The sequence below is a fragment of the Choloepus didactylus genome, chromosome 18, assembly GCF_015220235.1.
Source record: "Choloepus didactylus isolate mChoDid1 chromosome 18, mChoDid1.pri, whole genome shotgun sequence".
Taxonomy (NCBI): domain Eukaryota; kingdom Metazoa; phylum Chordata; class Mammalia; order Pilosa; family Megalonychidae; genus Choloepus; species Choloepus didactylus.
The window spans coordinates 11,333,440-11,359,273 of NC_051324.1; the positions used below are offsets into that span (position 1 = coordinate 11,333,440).

The window sequence follows — 25,834 nt, forward strand, 5'->3', positions numbered from 1 at the left end:
GGAGAGGGCAGGAGGAACCTGATAATTCTAAGTCCCTGATCCCAAAGCTAACCCTCACAGTAGTTTGGGGAGACCTTGGGGAGGCAAGGTGTATTTGGAGAACGGGAGCCAGAGCTAAGTCCAGCTGCAAAACAGGAGCACGGTGGACTTGGACTTAGAATAGTCTACAGTTGACCAGGAATGACTGTCCATCTAGTGTGGAACTGCATGTCCAGGCCTGGGGCCCTTCTGTCAGATTTGAGGGTGTCTTTATTTGGGGTGCACGAAGGAACAGCTGAGAAACTGACTCGGACCACTAAGGATTCAAGGTGGTGACGTGGCTTTGGTATGTGAGGCTCACTTTAGAAGGTCCCTTTCCACTTTTGGGGCTGGGGGTTAGACTAGGGGCTCCCCTTTGGTCTCAGGGTGGAGTTGATTTGATACTACCCTGCTTGTTTTGGGGTGTTGTGCTGAGTTGGTTTGATTGTTACGGGCACTGTAGGGTACATTCGGGCTTGAGGGCCTATGGTAAATTTGAGGCATGGGACTGATTTTGAAGCTACATTAGGTCTGGGGGTTCCGATACCGACAATTTGGAGACTGTGCCATCTCGTCATCTTGGAATATCAGGAGAGCCTGCTGGGTGTTGTTCTGGAGGGAGGTGAGGATTTTGTTTTGGAGGCTCACAGTCATTGGTGTATATGGATAGTTGAGGTTTTTATCTGGCTGATTGCAAGTAGGGCAGTCATTGCTGATTTGGGGGTGCAGTCAGTTTTGGGGTACCATATAGGTTTCAAGACTCAGATTAGATTGTTAGGGTTATGACGTTCAAGATGGAGTTTTTGATATGCTTGAGGTGGGACGTAATAGGAACATGGGAGCAAGTTAGAAGGCCTCCTGTGATAGGGGGTCCTATTCGTGGGGGGAGCAAAGCTTCATATTTGTATGTTTTGGAAAACTTACTTTTGCAGGGTGTTGTGTATGCACAGGTTTTTCCAGGGGGAGAAGAAACAAGGTGAGGGTCCCTAGGGTAGGAGACCCAGATTTGGGGGTGCCCTTATTTTGGGGTGTTCTGCTGTTCTCTGGGAGCATTCGGTGAAGCTGAGGTATGGGTCACTAAGTGATATTGATTTGGGGGTTCACTTAATTTGGGGAACAATGCTGCTGTGGTGGTGTCCTTTGCTTACAGCTCCCTCTCACCCCAAATTCTTTAAATCTCTTTCTCTAGTGAACCCCCAAATAAGTCCAGGATTCAAAGGGAGAAATCTGGAAAGGGAGTGGTATCTTCCCTTATTTTTATGTGGCCCAGATAGATCTGAGGAAGAAAAGGTGGTTCCGGGCTCTGGACCCCAATTTCCTAAGGGAGCACACTTCCTCAGTTTGGAGGAAGGTGAGGGAAAAACGGGGTGTCCTCTGGTAAAGTGGATACCGCCAACCAGGGCAGTGGTGTTAGAACTGTGGCAAGGAGGGGCTGTGGTGGGGTACAAGGAGGTGATTCATGCAACCTGATTTTCTAGGGTAAGAGCCCCAAGCAGAAAGCAGCCAGAAGCCTGGGAGTGTGGGTGAGAGGGTGGGGGAGGGGTTCCCAACGGCCGCAGGGGCTGCAGGGTGAGCCCGGACAGCTCTGCACGCCTGGGTCCCTGCTCTCTTCTGCTCTCCTCCTCTCTCTCCCTCCCACCGCCCACCCCCCCAACCCAAGGGAAAAAAAACTGCCTGTGCAACAGCAATGGCAGATTCCAATCCTCCAGGCTTTCCTAAACCACCACCGAGACCAGCCAGGGGGGAGGGGAAGGGAGGATCGGGCTTCCCTGCTTCCCTAAGACTGGGGCAATGAGCTTGACCTCCTGGCCCCTAGCCCTCTGGGGAGTGCCCCCCGGTCTGGAAGCCAGGTGTCCTGGACCCTAGCCCCCGAGAGGGGGGGGGCCTGGAGAGACGGGGAGGAGGAAGGAGGGAGTGACTTCCAAAATTGGCATCGGGACAGAGCAGGGCTGGCGGGAGGCAGGCGAAAGGCAGAATTTTCCTGAAAAAACGGGGGTATCTGAGGACCCCAAATTTGGGGAGCTAGTTCAGGACCGTCATCCCAACACCCCAGATTTTTTTTGGGATTTTTTGGGGGTTCCGGGACCCCTCTAGATGGGGTGAGGAATGTAGTGTTGGGGGAATCTGACTGGGGCATTGCAGCTGCCTCTCCCGCCGAGTTGGAGACGGATGGGCTGGGACGAGTTTGGGGGGGGGTATCCCCAATTCTAACTGGGAGTGGAGAAACCCCCTCCTGAGCTCTCTTGTGGGGGTCCCCCCTCCCTAGGGCACTCCCCACTCCCTGAGTCAGCCGAGAGGAAGGAGGCCAGCGATGCGACTGGGGCGGCTCCTTTCTCCTGCACCCCAAATGTGAGGGATGCACCCCAAATTTTGCTCCCTTCAAAATAGGGAACCAGGATCTCAGGGGAGAGTAGCTGAGGTAAGTGGGGAGGAAAGTGTCCCCTGTTTTCAGGAGAGACGTGGCGGTTGGGGGGGAGGTTTGGAGGTGCGTGCTGGGGTGGGGTTGGGCTTTGTCAGTCTTGGGACTGGGGAGATGACTGGAGAGGCTTTCTCTCATGCCCCCAAACTGCAGTCCCCCAAATGGAAACCAAAGACTGAGACCAGAGGGCCCCCCAACATCCTCCAGCCATTAGTATACTGTTTGATTTCTGTTTCACCCCCACAAAGGCTCTGCCGAGGATGGGAGCTGGGGCAAGCTGTTCAGTTTGGGGGGCCATGGAGGATAGAGTGAGGAGCAGGAGGCCTTGGCAGGGTTGTGAAGGACATATAGGGGTCCGGGGGGAGGCCGTCTGGTGTTTTCCGGGGCCTGAAAAGACTGCTTACACCCACCATCTTAGATCTTTTCGATTGTTAAGAGTTTTGGGGGGTGTGTCGGGGGGAGGGTAAAGAAGGGGACAGGAGGCTGGAGAATAACTTTTGGTTCTTGGAAGGTATTATTTTGATTTGCGGAAGGGATTTTGGCCCTTGGATTTTGCTTTCTGGGGGTGCTTTTTTAAAAATCAGGTCTGGGACAGGAGGAAAAGGCTCAGGGAAGGCCCAGGGTGGGGGTGGGGAGAGGCATGTTTGTCTCAGCTTAAACGTGGCTCTCTGGGGTGGGCCCGCCCGTCAGGGCCTGGTGAATGGCCTGATGGGGGTTGTTGCTGGGGGGGCGCTTGGGCCCTGGGGGGCCATGGGGAGTAGGGACAGTGCTGGGGTTCGAATACCTGGCCCCCAGGTCCAGATAGCCCTCCTCCTGGGCCTTCCTGCTCCCTTTTCCCCCTGGCCTCCATTTCCTGCCTTTGGCCTCCATCTTGTGGCAGGCCCAGGGCCCAGGGCGACTTCCGGCCCCCCTCTCCCAGCCATGATCCGGCCCCACCACCTCTGGACTGCCAACTCCCAACCCTGCTGTCCTTGGCCCTCAGTCTCTCCTTGCTTTTCTCCTGGGTTCTGACCCAGGGACGGGAGGAAGGGACACAGGAAGCCTCGGGTCCCTGCCCTGGCTGAGTCGGGAGGCTGTTCGTTGGTCCCCCACAGTCATTCTCTATTTCTTCTCCCTCTGACCCCACCCTAGGGATCCCCTGAGCTGAGTTCCTACAGAGGGAAGAAGGTTCCATTCTCATTACACTGTGAGCTCATCCCCAAGGTCCCAGTCCTTCCAGTCGCCTGCTCAGTGCCTACCCATGGTTTCCTGTTCTCCCTCACCTTCCTTGGGGCCACATTTGCCTTTTAAGCCTTCTCCCTCTCCCTGCTCTTGGTGGTGGGGCGGAGGGGCCTTCTCAGCATTGTCTTGGGCCCCCTTCCTCTCAACCCACTCAGTCCTGCTCCCGCCCCAGCAGCACACTGTGGTTTGCACGGCACTGTGGCCACGTCCAAACCACACTGTGGTGTTAGAGCGAGGGTGGGGGAGGCACCGCCGAGGCCTGGCCCTGGGAGGCCACCCTGGAGATGCGACACCAAAAACATCTGGGGCCTTGTGACAAACTCCTTGCGGGGTGGGGGGTGCAGGAAGAGGGAAGTATGTTAAAAAGCACTGGAAACAGCCCCTCTACCATCCCCAGCGCAGTCTGAAGAATACTGACTGCGGAGACCCTGGGAGTAAGTTCTCCTTCCAGAGAACCTGAAGTGCAGTCTTTGTTGCCCACACCCAGCTCCCCTGGCTCTAGCAGCACAGAAATATTGGCACCGGGAAGAGAGTCTGCCAATATTGGCTGTGCTGCTCCAGGCAGGGTGGTCAGGGCTGCTGAGGAGGGGCCAAGCCCCTGTGGGCCATCAGAGGGAACTGCCCCTTGCACTCCAATAATGTTGAGCTGAAGGCACCGAGCTGGGAGGGAATTCTTTATTGTTTTCTGTATAAAAATGTCCATCAGGTGGTGGCTGAGGGGACTGGGGGCAGAGGCTTGTACGGGAACAGCGAGGTGCACAGCCCTGGCAGCCGCTCGACCATCCTCTTGCAGGCCCTGCTCAGAGTCCCAGGCAATCCAGAGGTCCGGGGGGAGCCGCGAGAGGGGTCAGAGGTTCAGCGGGGCTGTAGAGCAGGGTCAGCAGAGGTCATGAGAAGGCCAGAATCCAGGGTCAGGCTGTCTGGAACAGGAAGTAAGACAGGCCGAGATGGAGCGAGCCCCAAGTTGGTTTAGAAGAAAATTCCTACCTCCCAAAGCACCCCACTCCTTGCTGGCCCCATCCCTGGACTGTGTAAGTGGGCAGGGCACCAAGGAGGGGGACTCCCGGGGAGACCCCCCCCCCCCCAGCAAGGTGGGCATTTCCTCCCACACCTACTCAGCCGGTGTGAGGGGAGGAGGACGCCTACCCTGGTCGAAGTTGAGTTTCTTGGCGGGAGGAGTTTCTCCCAGCCCTTCAATATCCACCAGGTCACTGTTGGCATCGGAGTCGTTCAGAGCACTGAGTGTCACATCTGGGAGGGGGGCAGAAGCTAGGTTCTAGGTTCCCCTGGTTGTCCCCCGGCTTCCCCAAGCTTCATGCCATACGTGCCCCCTCCCCCAACCCCTCTCTGGGAACCCCCACAATTCTCTCCCTGAACCTCAGATGGCATCTTTAACCCATAGGCCCTCACCAGCCTTCTGCTTCTTTATGGGGGGACCCCCAGCCTCAGGGACACTGGAGCTGCTAGGTGGAGGGGCAGCTGGAGAAGATGACAAGACACCAGATGCCACCTTCTTGGGCCCTTTCTTGGGTGACTCAGCTGGAAGGGGGACGCCAGAGTCTTCATAGACCTTGCGTTTTACGGTGGCCTTTATCTGCGCCCTTGAAGAGAAGAGAGCAGCTTAGGAACGGAGTCATAGGAGAGGCTGAGGGAAGGTGGGAAGGGGAAGGGGCAACGGGTCACTCTGAAGGAATTCTGGGGAGCCTCTTCAGAAGAATCCAGGTCAGGGCCCCAACTCTTTGGTAGGATTCTCATTTTCCTGAAGCCCTGCACATGCTTAGGGCAGAGAGAGTGTAAAGAGTGGAGTTCCTGAACTGAGTAGTGGGAAAGGCCCATCTCTAGGAGAAAAGTCGGGAAGTAGAAGGGTACCAGGTAAGGCTTGGTGATCTATCTACAGGTAGACTGAGACACAGCAGCAGATCTTGATCAACTAGTCAGAATCATCACATCCCTGGAAACACTGCAGTGGACTCTTAAAAGCTCTACAGAAATAATCAGGGAACCCCCAATATCAAAGTCGATAATCAGGTATCTCAGGCAACCTAAAATGAAGTTCTTGGAAAGTCCTGATTACCATAGTATTTTTAGGAACTTCTGATTGTGATCATTTTTTAAGTCCTTAAGGGGATGTTAGCAAAACAACTAGCCATGAAGCAGGAAAGGTGTTGAGCTGGGAGTTGTGAGGAAGAAGGAAACAATGGGTGGAGGAAGCAAGCTGCCCACCCCACCCCCCTTTCTCTGCCAACCACCCTCCCTCACACTGTCCGTTCCTTGATGACACAGCTGATGTGATTAAGATCGTCCCCAAATCGCTTCACAGCAGCCCTCAGCATCTCTATCTCCGTCTCCGTCCACTTCGCACTGTCAGGAGGGGAGAGGGGGGGGACAGCAACAGTGGGAGGAGGAGGGGTGGGGGTGTGGAGCAAGCCCACAGGCTACGCATCCCACAGCCAACCAGCCTCCCCGAGTCTCTGGGGCCCATTCCATGGTCATACAGAGGTCCTCTTTAAAAATAAAAAATAAAAAAACTCTTAAGGTCCCGCAGGAACCCCGAAAATCCCCCAACCACATGAAATCCCAATCACCACCACCTTAAGTCTCTCCCCCGACAAGGTGCAACAACTGCTGTGAACAGCCCATTGAAACCAATTCCTTAAGCAGGGGCCCTACAAATGGAACCCCTCAACAGAAATTCTGCGGCTCTCGGAGGGAATGCCACCTGATTTGGGGGCGGGTGAGTGGTGGTGGCAGTGGCAGGTCTGCGACCTGCGGGTCGGCAGCAGGGTAGAGCTGTGAAAATGCGTCCGGGTTACGGGCCTCAGTCTGTGTTTTTATCTGTCATGCATTCATTCAACAATCATTTATTACCATCTACTCTGGGCTGTGCCAGGCACAAAGGGAAACTAACAACTGTCCCTGCTCTAGCGAGTGTTCGGCTCTGCGACTGAGTCCAAGCGTCCGCTCTCAGTGTCCACGCCCCAGCCCGGGCTCACATACCCCGCGGGGGAAGAGTCGGCCACGGGATGTAGCTGCATGGTCAGCTCCCCGAGCTTCGTGAAGGCGGCGCCCGCCGCGGAGAAGATCTCTCCGACCTGGGGGCGGGGCAGCATTACGGGGGGCCGGCGCCTACCCTTCGCGCCTTCCCGCCCGGAGCCCCTAGCCCCACCCCAGCCCCGGCTCCCGCCCGGGGCGGAAGAGCCGGGAGCCAACTGGGGGCCCGCCCTCCCGTGGCCGCCAGAGAGCGCTGTCCGTAAGGGAGGCCGAACCTTTGTGGACGCTGACGTCATGGCCCCGCGCGCCTCCTCCCGGAGACGCCGCCGCCGCCGCCGCCGCGCGAACAAGGACCACGGAGAACCCCGCGACCGAACGGCTCCGGCCTCCCGCGCAGGAAGTCCCGCCCCTCTCCGCAGCTGATTGGCTCAAACTCGGCGGCTCCCCCGCCCCTCCCACCGCAGTTAGTCAGCTGGGCCGCCTCGGCGCACCTGGGGGAGGGGACGAGGAAGACTCCGCCTCACTTCCGGGCCTGGCTTCACTCTACTTCCGTCGAGGGGCCGGGATTGGCGTTTGGGAGGCAGATTCCCAGCCTTATCCGGCGCCCGCTCCCTCACCCAAGCACAGACACTACGCTTGAGAGATCAGCTTCTCTTTATTGTGGTGCGGGGCAAGGCGAGGGAGCCGTACGCCATAGCTTGACGAAGAGGGGATTCAGTCCCTCGCCACGGGAACCCAGCCCCGCTGAGGGCGCCAGGAGGGGTGGAGCGCGACGCGAGGAGGAAGAGTCTTTAAATAGAGGAGGGGGCTGGCGCAGGGGGGACGGGGCCGCGCTGCACTTTAGCGCACCATGTACTCCTTGCGCTTATTGAGCCGAACTTGGCAGAAAGAGAAGCCTCCGAGGAGTAGGTAAAGGCCCGCGGCGATGAAACAGTTGTAGCTGACTTGCTCGTAAAGGTCGTATATGCTCTTGGGGCCGTTCCTGGGGATGGGGATTAGGCAGAGAAGTGTCAGAAGTAATAATAGCAGAAATATTAAGTGTCAGAAATATTACCAACTCCTTATTGAGTGCTTTTATGTATATTATCGTTTTCAATCTTCTTCACCACCCTAGGAGATGATTCTATTATAGTATCCGTTCTGCAGAGGTGGACTAAGACACAGAGAAGGCAGGCAGAAAAGCTAAAGAGGCTACACGTACTCTACTGATGGGTTTAGGATTGCCGTGGAGGTTTGGCCCCGGAGATCGTTTCTAACTATATTCGAAAGAGAGCAGCGCTCCTCGCCCAATTCCCTGGCCTCGGGGTCCCCAAAGCGTCGGGCCCACCACTCTAGTTCACTCTTGGAGGATGCAGAAGTTCAACCTGCAATTCCCCGCCCACAATTTTGACCAAAGACCCAGCCACCTCCCACTTGCCCCTAGCCCGATGCCCCACCCGCTACTTACTCAAAATCTTTGTCCGTGAAGGGAACATCCTCAATTAACACAGCGGAATGGACATTGAAAAAGATTCCGAGCATGATCTGAAGAAAGGGGAGTTGGTAGGCTGTTGAACTCAGGCTCCTGCCCTCTTGGTCACTCCCTAAAGCCCCTCCCACTGGGGATGTTGCCACAACACCTGGGCCTGGGAAGAACCAGAACCAGCTGGGGTTAGGGGTGGCTGTTGCTGGATATCGAAATGAGCCACCTGCAAGAGGGTGTGAGGTGGAGACATGGAGACGAGTGGCTGGCTGGGGCGAGGGCAGGGAAGAGTGAGCAACCCGTCTTTCCCAGGAACCCCGATCATCCTCCTCCCCAGGGGCGTCATTATCGTGGATCAGGGTGGAAGGAGTGAGAAGGCATCAGCACTTCTTCCTATCATTTCTTCCTTGAGTGGGGGCGGGTAGAGTCCTCGGGAAACATGGCTCCAGCTACCCCGTTTCGCCGCTCCCTTGCCCCACTGCCCTCCATTCAGCTCAAGCTGCTCTCAGGAACACAACTCGTCTTCCTCTCGCCTCGAGGGATCTCCAAATTTCCCAGCCGCAGCTCCCATTCCAGGCTCCAGCCCCCGCCCCCCTCGCCCCGGTTCCCCATTTCTCAGTCTCAACTCCGTCTCTCTCCGGCGGCCAGGTCATCGGCCAGCCCCCCAGCCTGCCTGTGCTTTCTAAGACCGCAGCTCCCCAACCCCGGAGCCCCTCGGGCCCTCTCCGGTTCTCGCCGAGCAGTCCCCTCACCAACATGATCACTCCCCAAATGCTGAGGACGATGCCGCAGGCGGCCAGCTTGGGCCCACAGCACAGGAGCGACGCCATGAAGCAGGGAGTCGGGATCGGCGAGGTGTGGGCCGAGTGGAAAGGCGGCAGGAGGGAGCCCAGGAAGCACCGGGGGATACGCGGGAGCTGGACTCGGGGTCTCGCGCCGCGGAGGTCGGCGGGCCGGGCGGGCAGCGGGGGGGGGGGGGGGGGGGCGTGGCCTCCGGCCGGGACCACCAAGCGGGGAGGGCGGCGGGCGGAGAACGCTGAGGGCCTCGGGGTCCTTGGAGACTTCGGCGGGAGAAGGCGCATGCTGGAACTGCAGGCGTTGTCTGGAAGCCCTGCTTGACGGAGGTCGCTGGGGAGTAAGTATCGGAGGAGCGAGGGCCTCTGGGTCTTCCCCCCTCCGGGTGGGAATGGAAGGCGCCGGCTAGTCACGTGACCAGGCTTGGCGGATCTTGTGACAAGGAACTGGAGGTGGCCGGGCCTCGGGGAAGAGTCTGGCTCAGGCCGAGCTCTGGTAAGTCTGGGCGATGGGCTCTTGCGGGCGGAGGATCGGAACATCTGACTTTTCCGTCAGATACCGTGGTCTGGGGTGGTATTCTGTGCTGGGAACTGGAAAGGGAGACAGATTTACACCAACAGAGCGCGCCTCTGCGTCCTCTCTACTCGCCTCTCCCTTTTTAATCAATAACCTGACCCTGTAGAAGGAGATAGGAGGAGACCTTTCCCCAAGCAGTCTGACCCAGCGTGCTGTTGTGGCCAGAACGTTTTAAAATTGATGAAGGTTCTCAGGAAAAGCACTGGAAAGTAAAATTTGTTACCTACGCTTGGAATACTGTATGGTTCTGGATGCCAAATCCAGGGGAAGGGAGGGAGCTAGGAAAAGTCCAGACTAGGTGAACAAACTGTGAAGGTGGGTGGTCCTGTTAAATGTCCTAGAGAAAGGCGAAGGACACAAAAGTGTCACTTTGCTTCCCTACTGTAAACTTAGGTACTTTGGGTAAGACAGGTACCATATTTAAAAATACATAGTTCACTCCCTCCCAAGCAAAGTTTGTTTATTTCACTGGTGAGAGACAGATATGTAATATTTATTCAGGGCATTAGGGTGTTTTTAGAACACGATTTTGGACGACAATGATCACAGCATAATTGAAGGGGGTCATTTTGATCCTAAGGCCTCAGACCCAAACAGACAAACACTTAGTGGCTAGAATCACTTTGTGGTATTTTTCCATTTATTTTGTGCAGATTGTTCTTAAAGGGGTTGTGAAAGAGAATTTGGAACCTGGGAAATACGCGGAGATTCCAGAGTACTAAAGGGCAGGGAAAGTGGCCTTGGAACTTTCATTATCTCTTCAGTTTGGACTGCCTGTCTGTAGAGGGAAGCCATTTGGGGTGAATGCTTTTTTTTTTTTTTCCTGCCCTAGGAACACCATTTTTATTTAGGGACTTTGGGGTACATGTTGTGTGAATAGAAGGAATATGGGTGAGGGAAAGTTGCCAAAGAACAGAGTCAGGATTTTTTGTAAGTTGACCACCAATCATGATGTCTAGTTCCTGGGAAAGGAGAACTAGCTGAGGTCGTTGATTTCTCTAATGCATCTCCCCCACCTCCAGAAGGTCATTCTCTGGGTTGATGGGGAAGTAGGGTCAGCGCCTCAGGCTGGTGCAGGGATAGGCAGACTGTGGTCCTGAGGACCGAGTGCAGCCCGCAGCCTCTGCGCTGTTCTGGAGCTAAGCATGGTTTTTGCTCTTTTAAATGGTTGAAAGACCAAAAGAAGAATGATATTTTGCAAAACGTGAGGTTCAAATTTCAATGTCATAAATAAAGTTTTATTGGAACACAGTCACAGTCGACATCTTGTCTGTGGCTGCTTTCATGCTACAGTGGCAGAATACAGTCATTGTGACAGAGACCACATGGCTCACAAAGCCTAAAATATTTATTATCTGTCTCTTTACAGAAAAAATTTGCTGCCCCACTGAGCTAGTGGGATACTGATGTCAGGGACTCAGTGGGGAGAGGAAATGGAGCCTTAGCAGCAAAGGTTTAAGAAAGCATGAAACCCAAGATGGAACTGTCTTAGAAGTGGTCTGTGGTCTTTGGGTGAGGAGGGGTGGGTTAGGGCTCAGATAGTAACGCTGTTTTCTATGCGGCTAGGCTTTAGGTATTCATAGGGCAGGTCAAGTAGTTCATTCCGGGCTGTAATCTCTCTTTCCAAGTTTTCCAAATCTGCTTGGAATTGGTTTAGCACAGCCTTGGCCTTGGGGCCTGAGAAATATTTTTCTTTGTGATGCCCCAGAGCCACCTGAGAGAGAACAAAAGTTGGGTCAGCTTCTCGTCTTGAGACCAAAGAACCTACAACCCAGCCTCTCTGATGTTTCCCTTCCCGCTGTCATTTCTACCCCCTCAGAGTCCCCTCTCACCATGTCTGGCTGCTGCCGGCCCAGATGCCATGTGATGGTCATTTGAAGACAGGCCTGCCGGACATCAGGTAGTGACCCCATCACTGTGGCCATTGTCACATCTTCCTTGGTGGTGGGTGGGGGCATCCGCATTGTGCATGGGGCATTAGGGACCCAGGCATACCAGTCCAGCTGGGGGAAGAAACTGCAACCCTAGGAACCCTGGTACTTAGGGTCCTAACCCCATCTCTCTCTCCTTGGGCATCCCAGGGTCCAGACTCTGCCCTCAGGATCCTGGGCTTTCCAGCTAACCATACCTGGCCCTGGTTTATGGCTGCATGCTGGGCAGTGCATGTGAAGACACACGTGGTGAGGAAACGACAGAGTTGAGCCCGGGACTGGAAGGAGACAGGGAAACCTGGATGGGAAAGGAACAAGACTTAGAGGCCACAGCACACCCAAGAGGAAGGAAATAAAGCTGATGTCTTGGGATGTCCACATTTTAGAACTGGTGAGTGTTTGTACATTTATTTTTTATTTATTCAAATACTTTGCATCAGATATAGGCTTCAACCCTGGCTTGGGTACTTACAGCTTGGGCTACCTTTGGCTAATTAATGTCTCCAAACCTCGGTTTTATCACCTGGGCGATACCTAGCTCATAAATGAGTTAATGTATTGAATTCACCTGGCATGTAGTGAGTACTCAATAAATAATGGTTATTGTTATTATGGGAGGGTTAGGGGCTGAAAGGGCCTGAGTGATCAAACATCCCCTGCCTCAAAAGTGGTTACGAATTTAGAGATGCTTCCTCCTCTTCCCAGACAGGGCACTGTAAGTGTCCAAGTGAGAAGGCAAGAAATAAGGGGAGTTATGGATTCCTAGCACCACAGCTAAGAGGACTTTCTCAAAAGGGTTATCCCAGGCCACTCATTTTACAGTAAAGGTGAGGCTCAAAGACACGATAATCCTATTAGTTAAGTGAACCAAATATAATTATTCCCATTTTATTGGTAAGAAAACTGAAGACCAGAGAGATTAAACTGCTTTTCAGGATCTATATAGCTGGGAAAAGGCAGAGGCTTCTCTTGAACTCGGGTTCCTAACTGCAAGTGCCATGCTGTGTTTAATTTTCGTACACTTCCTCTCAAAAGAGTTTTGGGAAAGTAGGTAAAGGTGAGCTGTGAGAATGGAGGGAGAGCAAGGGGGAGGAGGGAATGAGAGGCAGGTAGTGGAGATTACAGTTCACACGTGAATGTTTCTTTTGAATTTCTAAATGTATTGAATGTATACTGTTTGGGGAGAAGATGGCCAGGGAAGGAGGAATAAGGATCTTTTGGGGCATGTGGCACCTGAGGGACAGAACGGAGGGTACTAAAGAAAGTCTGATCCAGTTTCTCCAGGGAAAGGCCCCCTCCAGGCCAAGGGCACTGATATATTGCTCCCTGTGTCCAGGGCCTTGCACTGATGGCCAGAGGCAGGGGTTCAGCGTGTTGGTTTGAAGTGTGAAGGGGCAGGGGCTGAAGAACGATTCAAGGCAGTCGGATTTGAGGCTAGGTGTGTGCTAGAGAGAGGAGTGTGAACCTGGCAAGAGCACTCTCTGGGGCTTAAGAAGGTCTGTTTCTTCCTCCAATATGAAAATGGGGGTAGGGGGTGAAGAGAGACTAAAGGTAGGGGCTGGTCCTGGTGAGGGGGCAGTTTGGCCAAAGAAACGTGAGCCCAGCGGTCAAAGCACTGAGTTCAGGTTTCAGCCAAAGCATGTACACTATTGAGTTTGCATCTAGAAATGACCTTCTTCCACAGCAGGGGTGCAGTATGTGTGGCCTTTCTGTGTGTGTGGGACAGTAGCAGGCAGGAGAAGGGAGGGAAAGCCAGGGCGGGTCACCCTGGGCTCTGGTAGGAAAAATATCTCCATTTATATCCTTATGTAGGGAGGCAGGGAACTCTGAGGCGAGAACGTGAGCCCCTGCAGGGGCTGGGCCAAGACCTTCACTGGCTGTGGTTCTGGTCTAGTTGGGCCCCACATTCTGGAGGTGAGGGGCATCTGTGACTGGGGGTGGGGGTGGGGTGGGTGTTGATGGCCAGGGTCTCTGAGGAGGACAATCCTTGGGAATCTAGAATTGTTCGGAGGCTGGGACCGTCTATTGCTTAGCAAGTGTGCATGGGATTTGGAATGCTTTGGTGTGTGGAGAGAGGGGGGTGTGATGAGGGGCTGGGGTCCTATCCCCAGAAGGGTGGGGCTGAGCATGGGCACTGGGCCGAGTGTCCGGGGAACTCCTGTCTCTGGGGAGGGATCTTACCTCGACCCTGGGCCTGGCACAGCCCCACCTCAGTGATCTCCCGACACCAGGCCTGCAGCTCGGGGTCCCCTCTCACCATGTCGTCCCTTTGGTAGAAGAGGTGGACAATCCCCTCCACGTACCTGCCAGGGGAGAAAGGAGTTGTGCTCTTGGAAGTAGAAGGCTCCAGCCTCTGACCTCTACTCCTCTTATCTGTGGCCTTTGCCCACTATATGTGGGGACAGATCAGACAAGAGGCCAGGGGACATTGTCAGCCCTTTGTACACCTAGTGCAGAGAAGGGGTCACTAGCTCTAGGAATGCCCACACATGGTTGCGAGCCATTCTTCCTACCAAAAACTCTGATCCCTGCAGATCCCATTCTCCATCCAGCCACCCCCTTGCCCAGCTTTCCCCACCCAGGCTTTCTCCCCCCACCCAGTCTCTTCTTTTTCAGACCTTGCCCACCATCCACTCAGTCTTCCTCATCTCTCCCCAGCCTTCAGTTCTCTGCTCCTCCTGTCTAGATCTTCTTGTTTTTACTTTTCTTTGGCCCCATCTTCCTCCCATCCCGACTCCACTTCCCAGCCCCCACTCTCACCCACCGGGCAGTGATCTCCCAGAGCCGTAGAGCATCGTGGGCATAGAGGGCACTCGGGATGCCCAGCAGGCCCCGGTCAGCCAGATTGTCAGGAGGACAGAGGGAGCGGTAGGTCAGCTGGGCCATGGCCCGACGGAGCAAGTCCACGTGGCCTCCGCCACCTGTGCTCATGGCCTGGGCCGAGGGAGATGAGTGGTCTTTTTTTTTTTTTTTTTTTTTTTTTACTTTGAAATAAATTCCAAGTTATAGGAACAGTTGCAAAAACAATACAAACCCCATACACAGAACTCCAGCATTCCCTGACCACCCCTCCCCGATATCCCAATCCACTAACTTTAACATGTCAGACCGCTATTTCTTTACCTCCCTATCTATCATCCATCATCTATTGCTCTGTCTTCTGAACATATGAGAGCTAGCTGTGCACATCCTTGAACAAACACTATAATTTACATATACAATTCCCATGAACAAGAACATTCTTTTATGCAATCTGATTAAGCGCAGCTGAGAAGTACAAGAGATTCAACAATGATTCAAAGCTTACATTCTATATTTCCTTTTCCTTATGTCTCAACTGTGTCCCTTTGAGCTTCCTGTCCTCCATCCTCAGATCCCATCCAGGGTCATCCTTGGCATTCAATTGTCATCTATTTAGCTGTCTTTTTTTTTTTTTTTTTAAATCAATTGTGGAAACATATATACAGCCTAAATCTTCCCATTCCACCTTCTCCCTAGCATTCCATTAGTGGGATTAATCACATTTAGAATGTTGTAATGCTGTCGCCTTCCCACCATCCATTACTAGAAATTTCCGTGAGATGAGCGGTCTTGCGGGGTGGAAGCAGGGCTGGAGAATCAGGGCATGCTGTATAAGGGGTTCAGAGTGTGTGTGTGTGTGGGGGGGGTGGTTCAGATGTAGAATCATGGGTATAAAAGGGGCAGGCTCGTGAGGGTACACCCATAGTCGGTCTGGGATCCTGAAGGTGTCAGGGGCTCACAGAGAGATGGATGATTAGGTGGCCCCGTGCCCCATTCCCCCTTTACCTTATCAAATATGCCTCCGTGTGAGATGAGTTGAGTCCGGGCCCGGGTGTTGATTTCCATGGTGTAGCGGATGTGGGGGATCAGGAGCTGGGGCAGAGGCGGTTGGAGGGGGTGGTTATTGGCGGCCCCACCTGGGGAGGCTACTCCTCGTGGGAGTGGGTTGACACGGTGGCTTCTCTACCCTCCTGATGGTCCCCCCGCCGCAGCTGCCTTGGCAGGCTGGTCTCCTGCTTCTCTGATCACTCTCGTGCTCTCCACCTCCCTGTGAGTCGGGCCCTGGAGCCAGACTGACCAGGTTTGAGTCCACGCTTTGTCACTCGCTCATGGTATTGGCCAAGGTGGTGAACTCTCTATGGGATGATGTCCTCATCTCTCACTGGGGTGGGGGATAGGGGCTCTAATCTCAGGCACTGTGGATAGGGGCTCTAATCTCAGGCCTCCCACAATGAGGTTTGCAGAGGGTTTCACACAGTGCCTGGCACACACCAGTCCTCCAGGAGTAGCTATTCTCCCTATCTTTGTTATTTCCACCTTGAGTGTGGGTGTCTTTTAAAGATTGGCCCCTTAACTTTGCATTTGCTTTTACTGTCCCTTTTCCATTCGTATCCTCCTGGCTCAAAGGAGCCTCTCTGCTCATTTTCAAGGTCATTCCTCCAACCCTGGTTGTTTTACTCTGGGTTCTTTTATAATGGGGTTGGGGGGAAGGCTCATGGGCTACCTTCCGTTAGAATTAAGGGAGCCACACTGAGCCGCCTGCTTAAGCCGCCGAGGGGCTGTCGTCAAATCTACCCCCTTCCCAGTTTAACACGGTTAGGCCCTTGCTTTCCCTCAGCTATTGAAGAAAGGGCACCTGATCCTCTCTGCATTTCCTTGGTCTTAGACTACTTTGTCTTCATTTTCACCCAGTTGATATGCAGGGTTCATGCAATTGTGGTTGTACATGTCTGATCTGTGATGCCTGACATGGGGAAGGAGCCAAGAGATACCCCTGGTGCCAGGAGAGCAAAGCAACTCCTGGTCTGAAACTTTTGGGAAAGTTCATGGAAAGATACTGCATGTCACAGAAATCCCAAAGTTCACCTGCAGAGTAGACATACCTGAGGCCAAACAACTTAGAATAATAATAGCAAGAACCAGTGTTTTTTTGTAGCACTTAGTCTGTGTCTCACCATCTGTCTTGTCATTTAATCTTTTAACAACCCCAAGTGGAGGTCCTGTTATCCCGATTTAGGGATGAGGACACTGCAACACACAAGTGATAAGTACCAAGGCCAGGATGCAGTCCCTGGCAGTCGGAGTCCAGAACCCGCACAGGTCACCTTTATCACATGTGCAGGCTTAGTCCTCCTGGGTGTCCTGATGGCCACTCAGCTGTGTGCCGGGGGATGAAGTTGTCATGGGGAGGGGACATGGACGGGGAGGGGCTGAACTGGTAAGGGGAATATTAAGTGTGACTAGTGGTGTAACCTATTCAAGGTGAGCAGAAGATGGTGATATCAGCAGGAGGCATCAAGAGGTCTATAAAATCTAAGACTCTATTAATCAGCCTGGGAACTGTATTGTCTTTGTTACCCCAGAACCCAAAGAGGTAACAGCTATTAATCACCAGGTTCGGGGGGGGGGGGGGGACACGTAATTCTGTTCCTCTGCCTGCCCAGTCATCACTTGCACATCTTCCCACTCTCAAACTCCACGTGTCTAAAACTGAATGCCTTTTCTTTGCCCCCAAACTGGCTTCTCTGACTTCACCGTTTCTGACAGTCGTTCTCGTTTATAAGTTTATATCCCTTTTGTCCCATTCTCTGCTACGTTCTTGATACCTAAAGTGTCAACAAAATTTTGCAAGCATTTTTTAAACCATCAGAGACCTTATTTTGATGCTATCTAACAATCAATAATGGACTCACTGTTTTATGAAATTATAGCTATGTCAGTACCACACACCCACCCTGTGGGATCCTAGGGGTTTCAGAAGCTTCGACCTCTGATCTTTCTCTCTCTGATCTTGCACCTACACATGCTGCAGCTACTCTTCCCCCAATACCAGGTCTTTGATTTTTCCCTTCCATTCCTGTCATCCCCATCCTATGTTACATCTTCATCTACCTGTCTCTTACAGCAAATATAAGTAAACTGCCCGGTTGCTCTCCTTGCCTTTTTTCTGCAAGTTTTATGTTCTTTCTTAGTTGTGCAGGAACATTCTCTGTCAATACTGTAGTGTTTATGGGCTGTCTGTTCTTGATGGCCATTGCTTGTCGTCCTAGCTAAAGAGCAAATCTCCTGAGGCGGGAATAGGCTTTAGTTTACTATCTGTAGTGCAGCTATACTCCAAGTCCACGCTAGACAGTTAAATCTCTCAGCATTTCAAAGGTCATGAGACACCAAGTGACTCGACTTAATAAATATACAAGGCTTAAAGTACTGAGACAGTCTTCCTTCTCTTCTCCCCTTATCCATTCACAAATCGCTATGAAAAGTTTTTGCTGCTACAATATCATTTAGTATTGGGCTGTTTCTTCTCTCTGGGGGCCGACAGAGATGGGGCGGGGGGGAGTAGAGCCCGTACCTTGAAGATAGGGTGCAGTTCTGGCAGGCACCTCATGGTGGCAACAGCAATGACCTCTGCCACCAGATGAGTGTTCAGCAAATGATACTGGAGCTCGTGCAGTTGGAAATCTGAATTTCGTACCCAGGACTTTGCCAGGAGCCAGGCAAGTGGGGGATCTGAGGGCAGGAAGAGTGGTGGCGTAGAGGAACTGGAGGTGGGAGGCTGGAGCTGGGAGAAAGAAAGCATTTCTTCAGCTCTTACTATATGTAAGACACTATGCTCAGCATTCTGGGGGAAACAGCAAAAACTAAGATAACAGAACTGCCTCCCAGAAGGTTATAATTTAGTAGGAGAAATGAAGACCCTTCTCCCCTGTTTCTAACTAGCTGCAGTGCCGAGTGCATCTTGGTTGGGTTGAATGGAGGAAAGACTGGAAGGAGGGAGTCCAGTTAGTCCCTGGTAGTGGTTTGGAAGAAATGTGACAAGGATCTGAGCCAGGATAGGGGAATGGGAAGGAGAAGCTGAAAGTGTGAGATAACTGACAGTGCTTGTCAACTGGCCGATTGGTGAGAACAGTGGGAGAAAAGTATACTTAAGAGAGAACAGACGAATGTACAAGTATATCATAATACCGTGAATCACTGATTGTGTACTTCGGATGATTATCTAGTATGTGACTGTATCTCAATGAAATTGCATTTAAAAAAAAAGAAAGGAAAAAAAAAAGAGAGAGACACAACCGGTGTTCAGAGTCACAGATCCCTTGAGAGATGGAATAGTGAGTGTCAAAGTGCAGCTCCAAACTTGAAGCACCAGCATTGCTTTGGAACTTGCTAGAAATGCAAATATTCATTCTGGAGGTGGGGCCCAGCAACCTGTGTTTTAACAAGCCCTTCAGGTGATTCTGATGCACAACGAAGTTTGAGACCCATCAGGCGGCAGGTTAAGAACCCCCAAAGACCATTATGACTCTTGAACAAGTAATTCCAGTTGAGTGAGTTAGAGGAGACTAGGATGCAAGAAAGCAAAGAGCAATATGAAGACAGGTCTCCCTAGGTGAGGCTGGGGTTTGGGAGCCAAGAGCCAGGGGTCTGGGTCCCTCGGAGCAGGGTTGATGTGAACAGAGACAAATGTCGGGGTGCCTTACCTGGATGACCATGGGTAGCAGCTTTCCATTGGGTTCCATCTTCAGCATGACAAGGGGGGCAGCCAGGTACTGCTTCTCTCCTTGGATCACGTTGGCTGTAATTCCATCCAGTAGGATAAAGTCAGCCTCAAATAGGGAACCATTCTGGGGATAAGAGGAATGTGTTCAAAAGTCGGCCCCCAAAGGGATAAGAAACAAAGGGCAAGGCATTTAAAGATATTCAGTCTAGCTTCTGGCTATTCGTCCTATATCAGTTCCAGAATCTCAGTGGCAGAACCAGCGCATCTGGTCTGATTCATCTCATTTTAAAGTGAAGAAACAAGCCTAGTGAGGCAAGACATCTTGTTCAAGCAGGTGTGGTTGGAGATCTGGATTTAGAATGGGGTTAGTGTAATCCTCTTTGCATCACAGGTTTTGTAAGGTCTCTCCTTATTAAGATGGCCAGGCTCCTTTCCGCATAATCTCCTCATCTCTTAACTGCCTGCTGCCTGTGTTTGGCTCCCACTGGCCTGGCAAATCCCCCTCCACTCCCTGCCCTGATCTCCCAAGAATTCCAGAGGTTCCTGTGTCAACCTCTGCCACCAAATACAGCTCAAACGTGAATATGCGTACCCACTCATCCTGCCTGGGCCTGTCCTCGTCATGACCATTTTCTCTCTTTCTCCAGGAAATCGCCCTGATTCTTCCCATCTTTCTCCCTCCCTAGGACACTGGTGTCCAGAGCACTGGCATCCCTCCAGGGGATGTCACTGCCTCTAACAACCTCTCTGGCCCCATTGGTGGCCTGAGGATCCATTCTGGTTCCCCTTCATGCTGGGAGCTCCTCATGGTTTTGTCCCTACCTGCTTTATCACCTCTAGACTTTTCCAACACAGGATCTGCATCAAGGGCCAGTGGGTCACTGCAGCCTCCCTTCCCCTGCACGCATCTTTGATCTCTCCCCTTCACCAGGTCTCCTTGTGCATGCAGAGAAGATAAGGGTGGGAGGAGGTACCTGGAGTTCTTTCTCCAACTGGACCCGAAGCTCCTCTGTCCCCGAGGGCAGCACTAGCCGGGAGGGCAGGTGCGTGGAGCGTCTCAGCAGCATGGGGTTGGTGCCATTGAGGAACTGGTAGCCGAAAACCTCATCGTCCTTCCAGCACCGTTGAACCCTCTCTGGAGGGGAGGGGTGTGGGATAAGAGGATGTTCTCCAGGTGATATCCCTCTCCTCCAGACTTTACCAGAGGGATCCTGGCATACGCCTACCCCCAACCCAGCACCTCTTTTTTCATTCTTAAGGCCTCTGTCAGACGACCAGGCATGATGCGTTCTCAGCAACGAGTTATGGGGTAACTATGGAAAGTGTGGCTGGGACATCAAGAGGAGCCATCAAGAGGTTAATCACTGACCAGCCAGGGTACTCCGCGGGCCCCAGGAGATCTGATCGAAATCCTCCAGGTTGTTCCAGGAGCTCAGGAGGGTATAAACACGTTTGAGGACAATCTCCAGAGCCCTAGGACAGGTATCCAGGAATGAACCCAACAGCTGAGCCCTTAGCCCTTCTTAGGTCTCCCAGCCCTCACTCCACTCTGACCTCCAGCTTTTTCCTCACCCTGCCTTCAGTGTCCATTCAAAGTCCAGCCTCTTCTCCTCGTGGAATCTCATATTTGGAGGTAGATCCTCCTTACAGCTGGCAGCGATTGTCAGGGGTAACCCTTCCTTCCAGGTGGCCCAGCTAAGAGTTGGGGACAAGGGGTCAGTAATGGGGGAAGGGACAGGGACAGGATGGGGCAATTGGGAGGTCTTTAGGCAAGTGGTCACCAGTAGATCTGCTGTCTTTCTTTCAGTTCTTTCTCTCGGTGCTTCTGGAACACGTCCAAGGCATTGTCTTCTGGCAGGCGAGCTGGGGAGACATTAAGACATGAAGACTACATTGCTTTATCAGATCTTGTGCTTTTCCCCACTTGTCCTCATGTCCGTTTTTGGCATCATATTCCATGTTTCCAGACATACTCTGTTGCTTTTATCTTTGATTTTGCTCACTTGATTGATCCCCAGACACATTTAACCCATCGTTGCCAATGTTTAGCTACTGATTTCACCTATCTCAGCCTTCATGTCTTGCTTGAGACAAAAATTCCATGTTTGCCACCCTTTCTTGTCCCTTAAACTGACCCTATTTCATCAATTTCTGTGATTCGATCAGTTACCTTAATTAAGGTGATAAAATCTTATCCACCCACTTGCACACACCTATCTTCTATTACACATTGCTCTGATTAGTTTCACATGTCCTGGACCTCACCTGTTCGCAGCTTCACCTGACTTCAAAAGGTCTATGTTGGCTTCTTTTACTTGGCTTCACTTTTCCTGGATTTAGCATCATAGTCTGTATGTAGGGCCTTGTTCCTGCTCTCAATTGTACTTATACTCATCTGCCTCTAAAAGTCATGTAGTTCACGTTTCCATCCCTAACTGCCCTTGAATCAATTCGCTCTGTATTTATCTCTTGATTCCCACTGTAACAAATTCCATATTTGCTATCCTCATTCATCCCCATCCCCTGCCAATGTGCCCCCCTGTCCCTCCCAGCTGTATTTCAGGTTTTCCGTCTTACTAGCTCTCTAAAGTCATATGGCTTCCCTCAGCTGCCCCCTGCTCGTGGTCACCCATCAGCTATGCCGTGTGTTACCCTTACCTGTCCCCACCCCACCCCAACTAGTTCTGAGTCTTCTCTTTCCCATCTTCATGTTTTAAGATGAAGTTTTAAGTTTGCTGCAACTCTGATTCTCTGTCCTCACTTTCTTGGAAGACAGAATCTTCAGGCCACTTGTTTCCTGCTCCTAGCCTCACTGGAAGCCTATTTTATTTTGTGTATTACTTAGGAATTTTATAACATTAGTTTTCCTTTTCTTTCTGTATCCTGCGTTCCCCACGCTTAACATGCCTTACACCTATTTTTTTCCTAGTCCCCTGGGATTTTCCTCAGCTCAGCCTCCAGCAGTTCCTGAAGCCTTGCTCCCCACTTCCCCTGCCCCCCCACTTCCCCGGCACTGCCCCCTCACCGGTACCCTCGGGCAGGCTCAGGACACCTCGGCCCTGCACCCAGCGGTAGCACGGGAACGCCACCTCCTCGCAGGCTCCGGGGCAGCGCACGGTGATGCGGTCGCAGAACCACGCGTCGTCCACCAGGGAGTGGTGTTTGCGCAGCTTCACGAATTGCAGTGGCCCCAAGTCCTCGGGAACGTCGTGATCAAACTCCTCCTCCTGTAGGGACCGGAATCCGCAAGACTTAGACTTAGTGGCAGGGACCGGGGAGAGGTCGTGTCGCTGCGGGTAGGAGGGGGGACGCCCCTTTGGGCAGCCTCAGTTTACCAAGGTCTTCAAAGACATCACCTCTAACCTCTCAGGACAACCTGCGCCGGGGGTCTCGGACGCCCCATTTCACCGGGAGGACGAGAGCGCGCCGTGGGTGGCCCGGAGTTTGCGTCTTGAATCGATTAAGCATCGTCACCTATACTCGGTACCACTGGCTGAGCTGTCGCCACGGCCGAGCTCTCGCCGAGTTTCACGTTTGACCAGTAAAGGTCCGTTTACGCCGGCTCACCGGGTCATTTAAAGGAGTTGGAGGCTGCGAGGGCCAGGGTCGTGGGAAGGGAGAAGGGACTGGAGCCCCAGTTCGGGTTCCGGGCTCCTGTCTCTCTCCCCGCCCTGGCGCGGGCGTCCCTACTCCCAGCGCCTCGTGGCCGCTGCCTGCTGTCGCCTCGCCCCCAGCTTCCCGGGCCCCCGCCGGCCCCCCGCGACGGGGCCGCCCTCCCGCCGCGCGTCCGGCCGGCTTCTGGGGTCCCCGCGGCCGCCCGCCGACCTCGCCCCGCGCCGGCCGCAGCTGCAGCGCCAGCTCCGCCTCCCCGCGCGCCCCGACCAGCCACAGCTGCACGCGGTTGTAGGAGCCCGAGAAGAGCCAGGCCCCGGTGGCCACGCGGATGCGGTAGCGGCTCATGGCGTCCCGGGGCGGCCTGGGCGAGCGGGAGCCCCGTCCGGCGGGTTTCTCTGGCCGCCCAGCGCCTGGCGGGTGTCGGGGCGCCTCGGAGACATTTCCGGGCCATAAAAAGATGGGTCTGCGTCCCCGCCCTTCTCGCAGCTTTAAGGCGCTCCCGAGTTTCCGCCCTAGACTAGCCCCAACCTGCGGGCGGGGGAGCTGGGCTTTGGGAAAGGGCTGCGCTTCCCTGGGGCGCGCGGCTGCGGCAGATCCAGGGACGCTGGCCCGGCCGAGGCCGAGAGGGAGGGTGCGGCCGGGCCTCTCGGGACCCCCCGGACCTCCGGGGGAGGCTTCACGGTTGGAGGGAGCAAGAATGAGGGCCCTTCTCGAAGTCTTCAGAGGTTTTAGAGAACGAGGAGGAAAAAGGTTGGTTGTTTTCCAGAGATAGGAGAAAGTGTCAGGTTTTCTGGCTGCCACCTGGGGAAGGCCTGGGGCCGCCTTCTGGGTGGGCAGCCTGGGAGGTCTTGCTGGGTTGCAAGGAGTGCCCTGCTGCTAGCCTGGGACCCATACCAGCCCAGGAAGTCCCTTCCGTACCTCACTTTACCATCTTTGAGCTCAGTGCCTCAATAAATGACCAAGAGTGCCTCAGGCTGCAGAGAACATGGAAAATGGCTCAAAGACTTGCTTCCCCACCCTGCTCCCAGCCCTGTTTCAAACATCCTGACATTAGGACCCCAAATACTATGGGCCAGACATCTTGAGAAAAGCCTAAGTGAGGCAGGGCAATGAAAGCTTCATTTTCTCCAACCACCATAGTGGGTGAAAAATATTAGGGGCCCAGGAACACCATTCCAAGTGTTAGGCTACAGTATGGGATCACTTAGAGACCCAGCATATGGTGGGCATTTCCCGCTGAACCTTGTCCTTTCCAGATGAATGCAGCCCCTTCCCCTCAGTGTGTTCCAGGTTCATTTGCATTCCAACCTCACCTTACTGAACGCTGGTGCCTGCTTTGAAACTCAGGGAACAGCAATGGGGAAGGTGCTGGATTGGGACGTTGTAACATCAGAAGGACAATTTGGGGTTCAGGCTTTGTCACTGATCCAGGAATAGGATGAAGCCCCTGTGCAGGTCTCTATCTAGATCCTTTTTGCTTCAAGTCAGCATAAGCATTTGACTCACAAATGCCCTGACCAGGGCAAGGTAAATCTACCATCAAGCCAGATCCTCAAAAATGACTTGGAGCAATGATTTTGGGGGGATGTATAAGAGGGGATTCTAGTCCCTACCTTCCAGCCTCCAAACTGCACAGAAGCGTCTGATTCTTACTCGGCGTCTTTCTCTTCTTATCTTCTAAGTCCACTCCTGCCTACATCCTCTGTCCTTAGGACTGGGTGTCTGTTGCTTGCTGGTCCCCAGTTTCTCCAGGTCTTTGGGGTCACCTTGTTCTGTAATATCTAAACAGAATGCTTCCAGTTCCCATCCCACGTAAGAGCAGGTTCCAGCCTTATCCACACATACCCTCCACGGGTTACCTGTGTCTATAAAAGAAAGTTTGTTTCATACCTACTTTCAAAATCAGTCTCCCCTTTAGCCTGCTTTTCTGCTGCCCTGGGCTCCTTCTCTGCCCGCTTAGCACACCGTGAGGCCACATGACAGGGAACAAGTAACTGCAAACAGTCATCCAAGCTGCTGCGGATGCGGAAGGAATTAACACGTGTAAAACACTTAAGAACGCTTCCTGATGCTTAGTCCTTGTATGTATTAGCTGCTATTATTCTATCATTTACAAACTGGGAACGTTTCCAGTTGAATGTCAGCACTATGTGTCTGGCCACAGACTCTTCCCATATCCTTACCCAGGCCCCAGTCTCCCATTCGGGCTCCAACCCCTCGAGACCCTTCCTCCCACTTTCTCTTTTTCCTTTTTAAGAACACACACTTCTTTTTGTTCTCTGTGCCACGGGAAGGACCAGGGGTCTGATTTTGCCTGGGCTCTTGGTGGTAGTGAAGCCCCCATTTTCCGTGTGTGCAGATCAAAGTTTCTCTCCCCTTCTTCCAAAAAGGTGTGTTAGTGTTTTTTTTGTTTGTTTGTTTTGTTTTTTTTAAATACAAGAACAATGTCACACCTTTCCTTTCTCCCATGACAGTTTGCCTCAAACAGCAGTGAGTTTTAAGGACAACTCTATTATCCCTGCTACATTAGTGTTTGGAGCCTATATTTAGCACTGGGCTAAATCCACCTTTATCTGTCTTTTGAGGGCATCTACACATTGGACATACAAACATGGCATTATAAATGATGTAATTTTAAACTATGTAATCATATTATCTGATTTCAGCATAGAAATAGTATCCTCTATTTTTCCAGTTAGTAATTTGTGTCCCCGCTTGGCATTTTTGCAGGAAGTCCAGCACTTCCCTCTCCAAGTACCGTTACTTGCTTCCATCGTTGTCCTAAGATCTAGCTGGGGAAACTTTGTCCTGCCCATTCTAATGGGTCATTTCCTAGTGCTGCAGGGATCCACACATTGGACGCAACAGTGACGTACACTTGGGCTTTCAAACTCTTCTAGTTCATACAGGCTCAGCCAGGGTCCCCAGAGTATGACCGCAGTGCCAGGATGGACGGCCCAGGGGGCTGGGGCCAGGGCCAGGGCCAGGGCAGAGTCCAACCTCAGCCTCCTGAACCTTTAGGCCTCGGCGTTGAACCTGGTCATGAGACCAGACACCCACTCCCCTCCCAGAGTTTCCCTTTTGGGACCCTCGGAACTCTTTCCTGCTGTTGGACCTCTATGGGGAACTTCACAACCTTTCAGAGAGGACTTAGTATTGAACAATATCAAAAAGAATCACGGCCTCATTTTTTTTTTCCAGGTAGTATCTGGGACTCTTTAGGCAAATTTACCCCCTCATCTTCATCCACCCAGTCTTCATACCAAGAGAATATTGGGGTAGGG

The 25,834-nt window shown here is 52.9% G+C and overlaps 4 protein-coding genes across 11 annotated transcripts in view; 1 reads left to right on the top strand and 3 right to left on the bottom strand.

Moving 5' to 3' along the window:
• Positions 1 to 4,319: 4,319 nt before the first annotated feature.
• C18H17orf49 (chromosome 18 C17orf49 homolog) lies at positions 4,320 to 7,052 on the bottom strand. 3 transcript variants are annotated; one of them, XM_037809266.1, is made up of 6 exons: positions 6,925 to 7,052; positions 6,656 to 6,750; positions 5,918 to 6,019; positions 5,069 to 5,259; positions 4,805 to 4,909; positions 4,320 to 4,574 (listed from the first exon to the last, which is right to left on the bottom strand). In XM_037809266.1, exons 1-6 carry the CDS (start codon positions 6,943 to 6,945, stop codon positions 4,570 to 4,572), a joined length of 519 nt encoding a protein of 172 aa, XP_037665194.1. In that variant the 5' UTR covers positions 6,946 to 7,052; the 3' UTR covers positions 4,320 to 4,569. The 3 variants fall into 3 exon arrangements, with proteins under 3 accessions (XP_037665194.1, XP_037665193.1, XP_037665195.1); XM_037809265.1 differs by having other exon boundaries at positions 4,320 to 4,578; XM_037809267.1 differs by lacking the exon at positions 5,918 to 6,019 and having other exon boundaries at positions 4,320 to 4,578.
• Positions 7,053 to 7,285: 233 nt separating this feature from the next.
• RNASEK (ribonuclease K) lies at positions 7,286 to 9,075 on the bottom strand. The gene is made up of 3 exons (XM_037808955.1): positions 8,864 to 9,075; positions 8,097 to 8,173; positions 7,286 to 7,631 (listed from the first exon to the last, which is right to left on the bottom strand). Exons 1-3 carry the CDS (start codon positions 8,939 to 8,941, stop codon positions 7,490 to 7,492), a joined length of 297 nt encoding a protein of 98 aa, XP_037664883.1. The 5' UTR covers positions 8,942 to 9,075; the 3' UTR covers positions 7,286 to 7,489.
• A 184-nt stretch (positions 9,076 to 9,259) lies between these two features.
• LOC119513594 (immunoglobulin-binding protein 1) overlaps positions 9,260 to 25,834 on the top strand; it is a 75,144-nt gene continuing 58,569 nt past the window's right edge. For all 6 annotated transcript variants that reach the window (XM_037808954.1, XM_037808950.1, XM_037808952.1 and 3 more), the window contains exons 1-3: positions 9,260 to 9,401; positions 11,302 to 11,382; positions 11,564 to 11,804. The gene's annotated coding sequence lies outside the window, so the exon portion shown is untranslated. The remainder of the gene's footprint in view (positions 9,402 to 11,301; positions 11,383 to 11,563; positions 11,805 to 25,834) is intronic.
• Positions 10,746 to 22,968, bottom strand: ALOX12 (arachidonate 12-lipoxygenase, 12S type). Its single transcript, XM_037808948.1, has 14 exons — positions 22,761 to 22,968; positions 21,961 to 22,162; positions 20,717 to 20,798; positions 20,508 to 20,630; positions 20,305 to 20,408; positions 19,910 to 20,070; positions 18,916 to 19,059; positions 17,787 to 17,996; positions 15,221 to 15,307; positions 14,178 to 14,347; positions 13,595 to 13,716; positions 11,611 to 11,711; positions 11,315 to 11,485; positions 10,746 to 11,196 (listed from the first exon to the last, which is right to left on the bottom strand). The coding sequence occupies exons 1-14, from the start codon at positions 22,893 to 22,895 to the stop codon at positions 11,017 to 11,019; spliced, it is 1,992 nt and encodes a 663-aa protein (XP_037664876.1). The 5' UTR covers positions 22,896 to 22,968; the 3' UTR covers positions 10,746 to 11,016.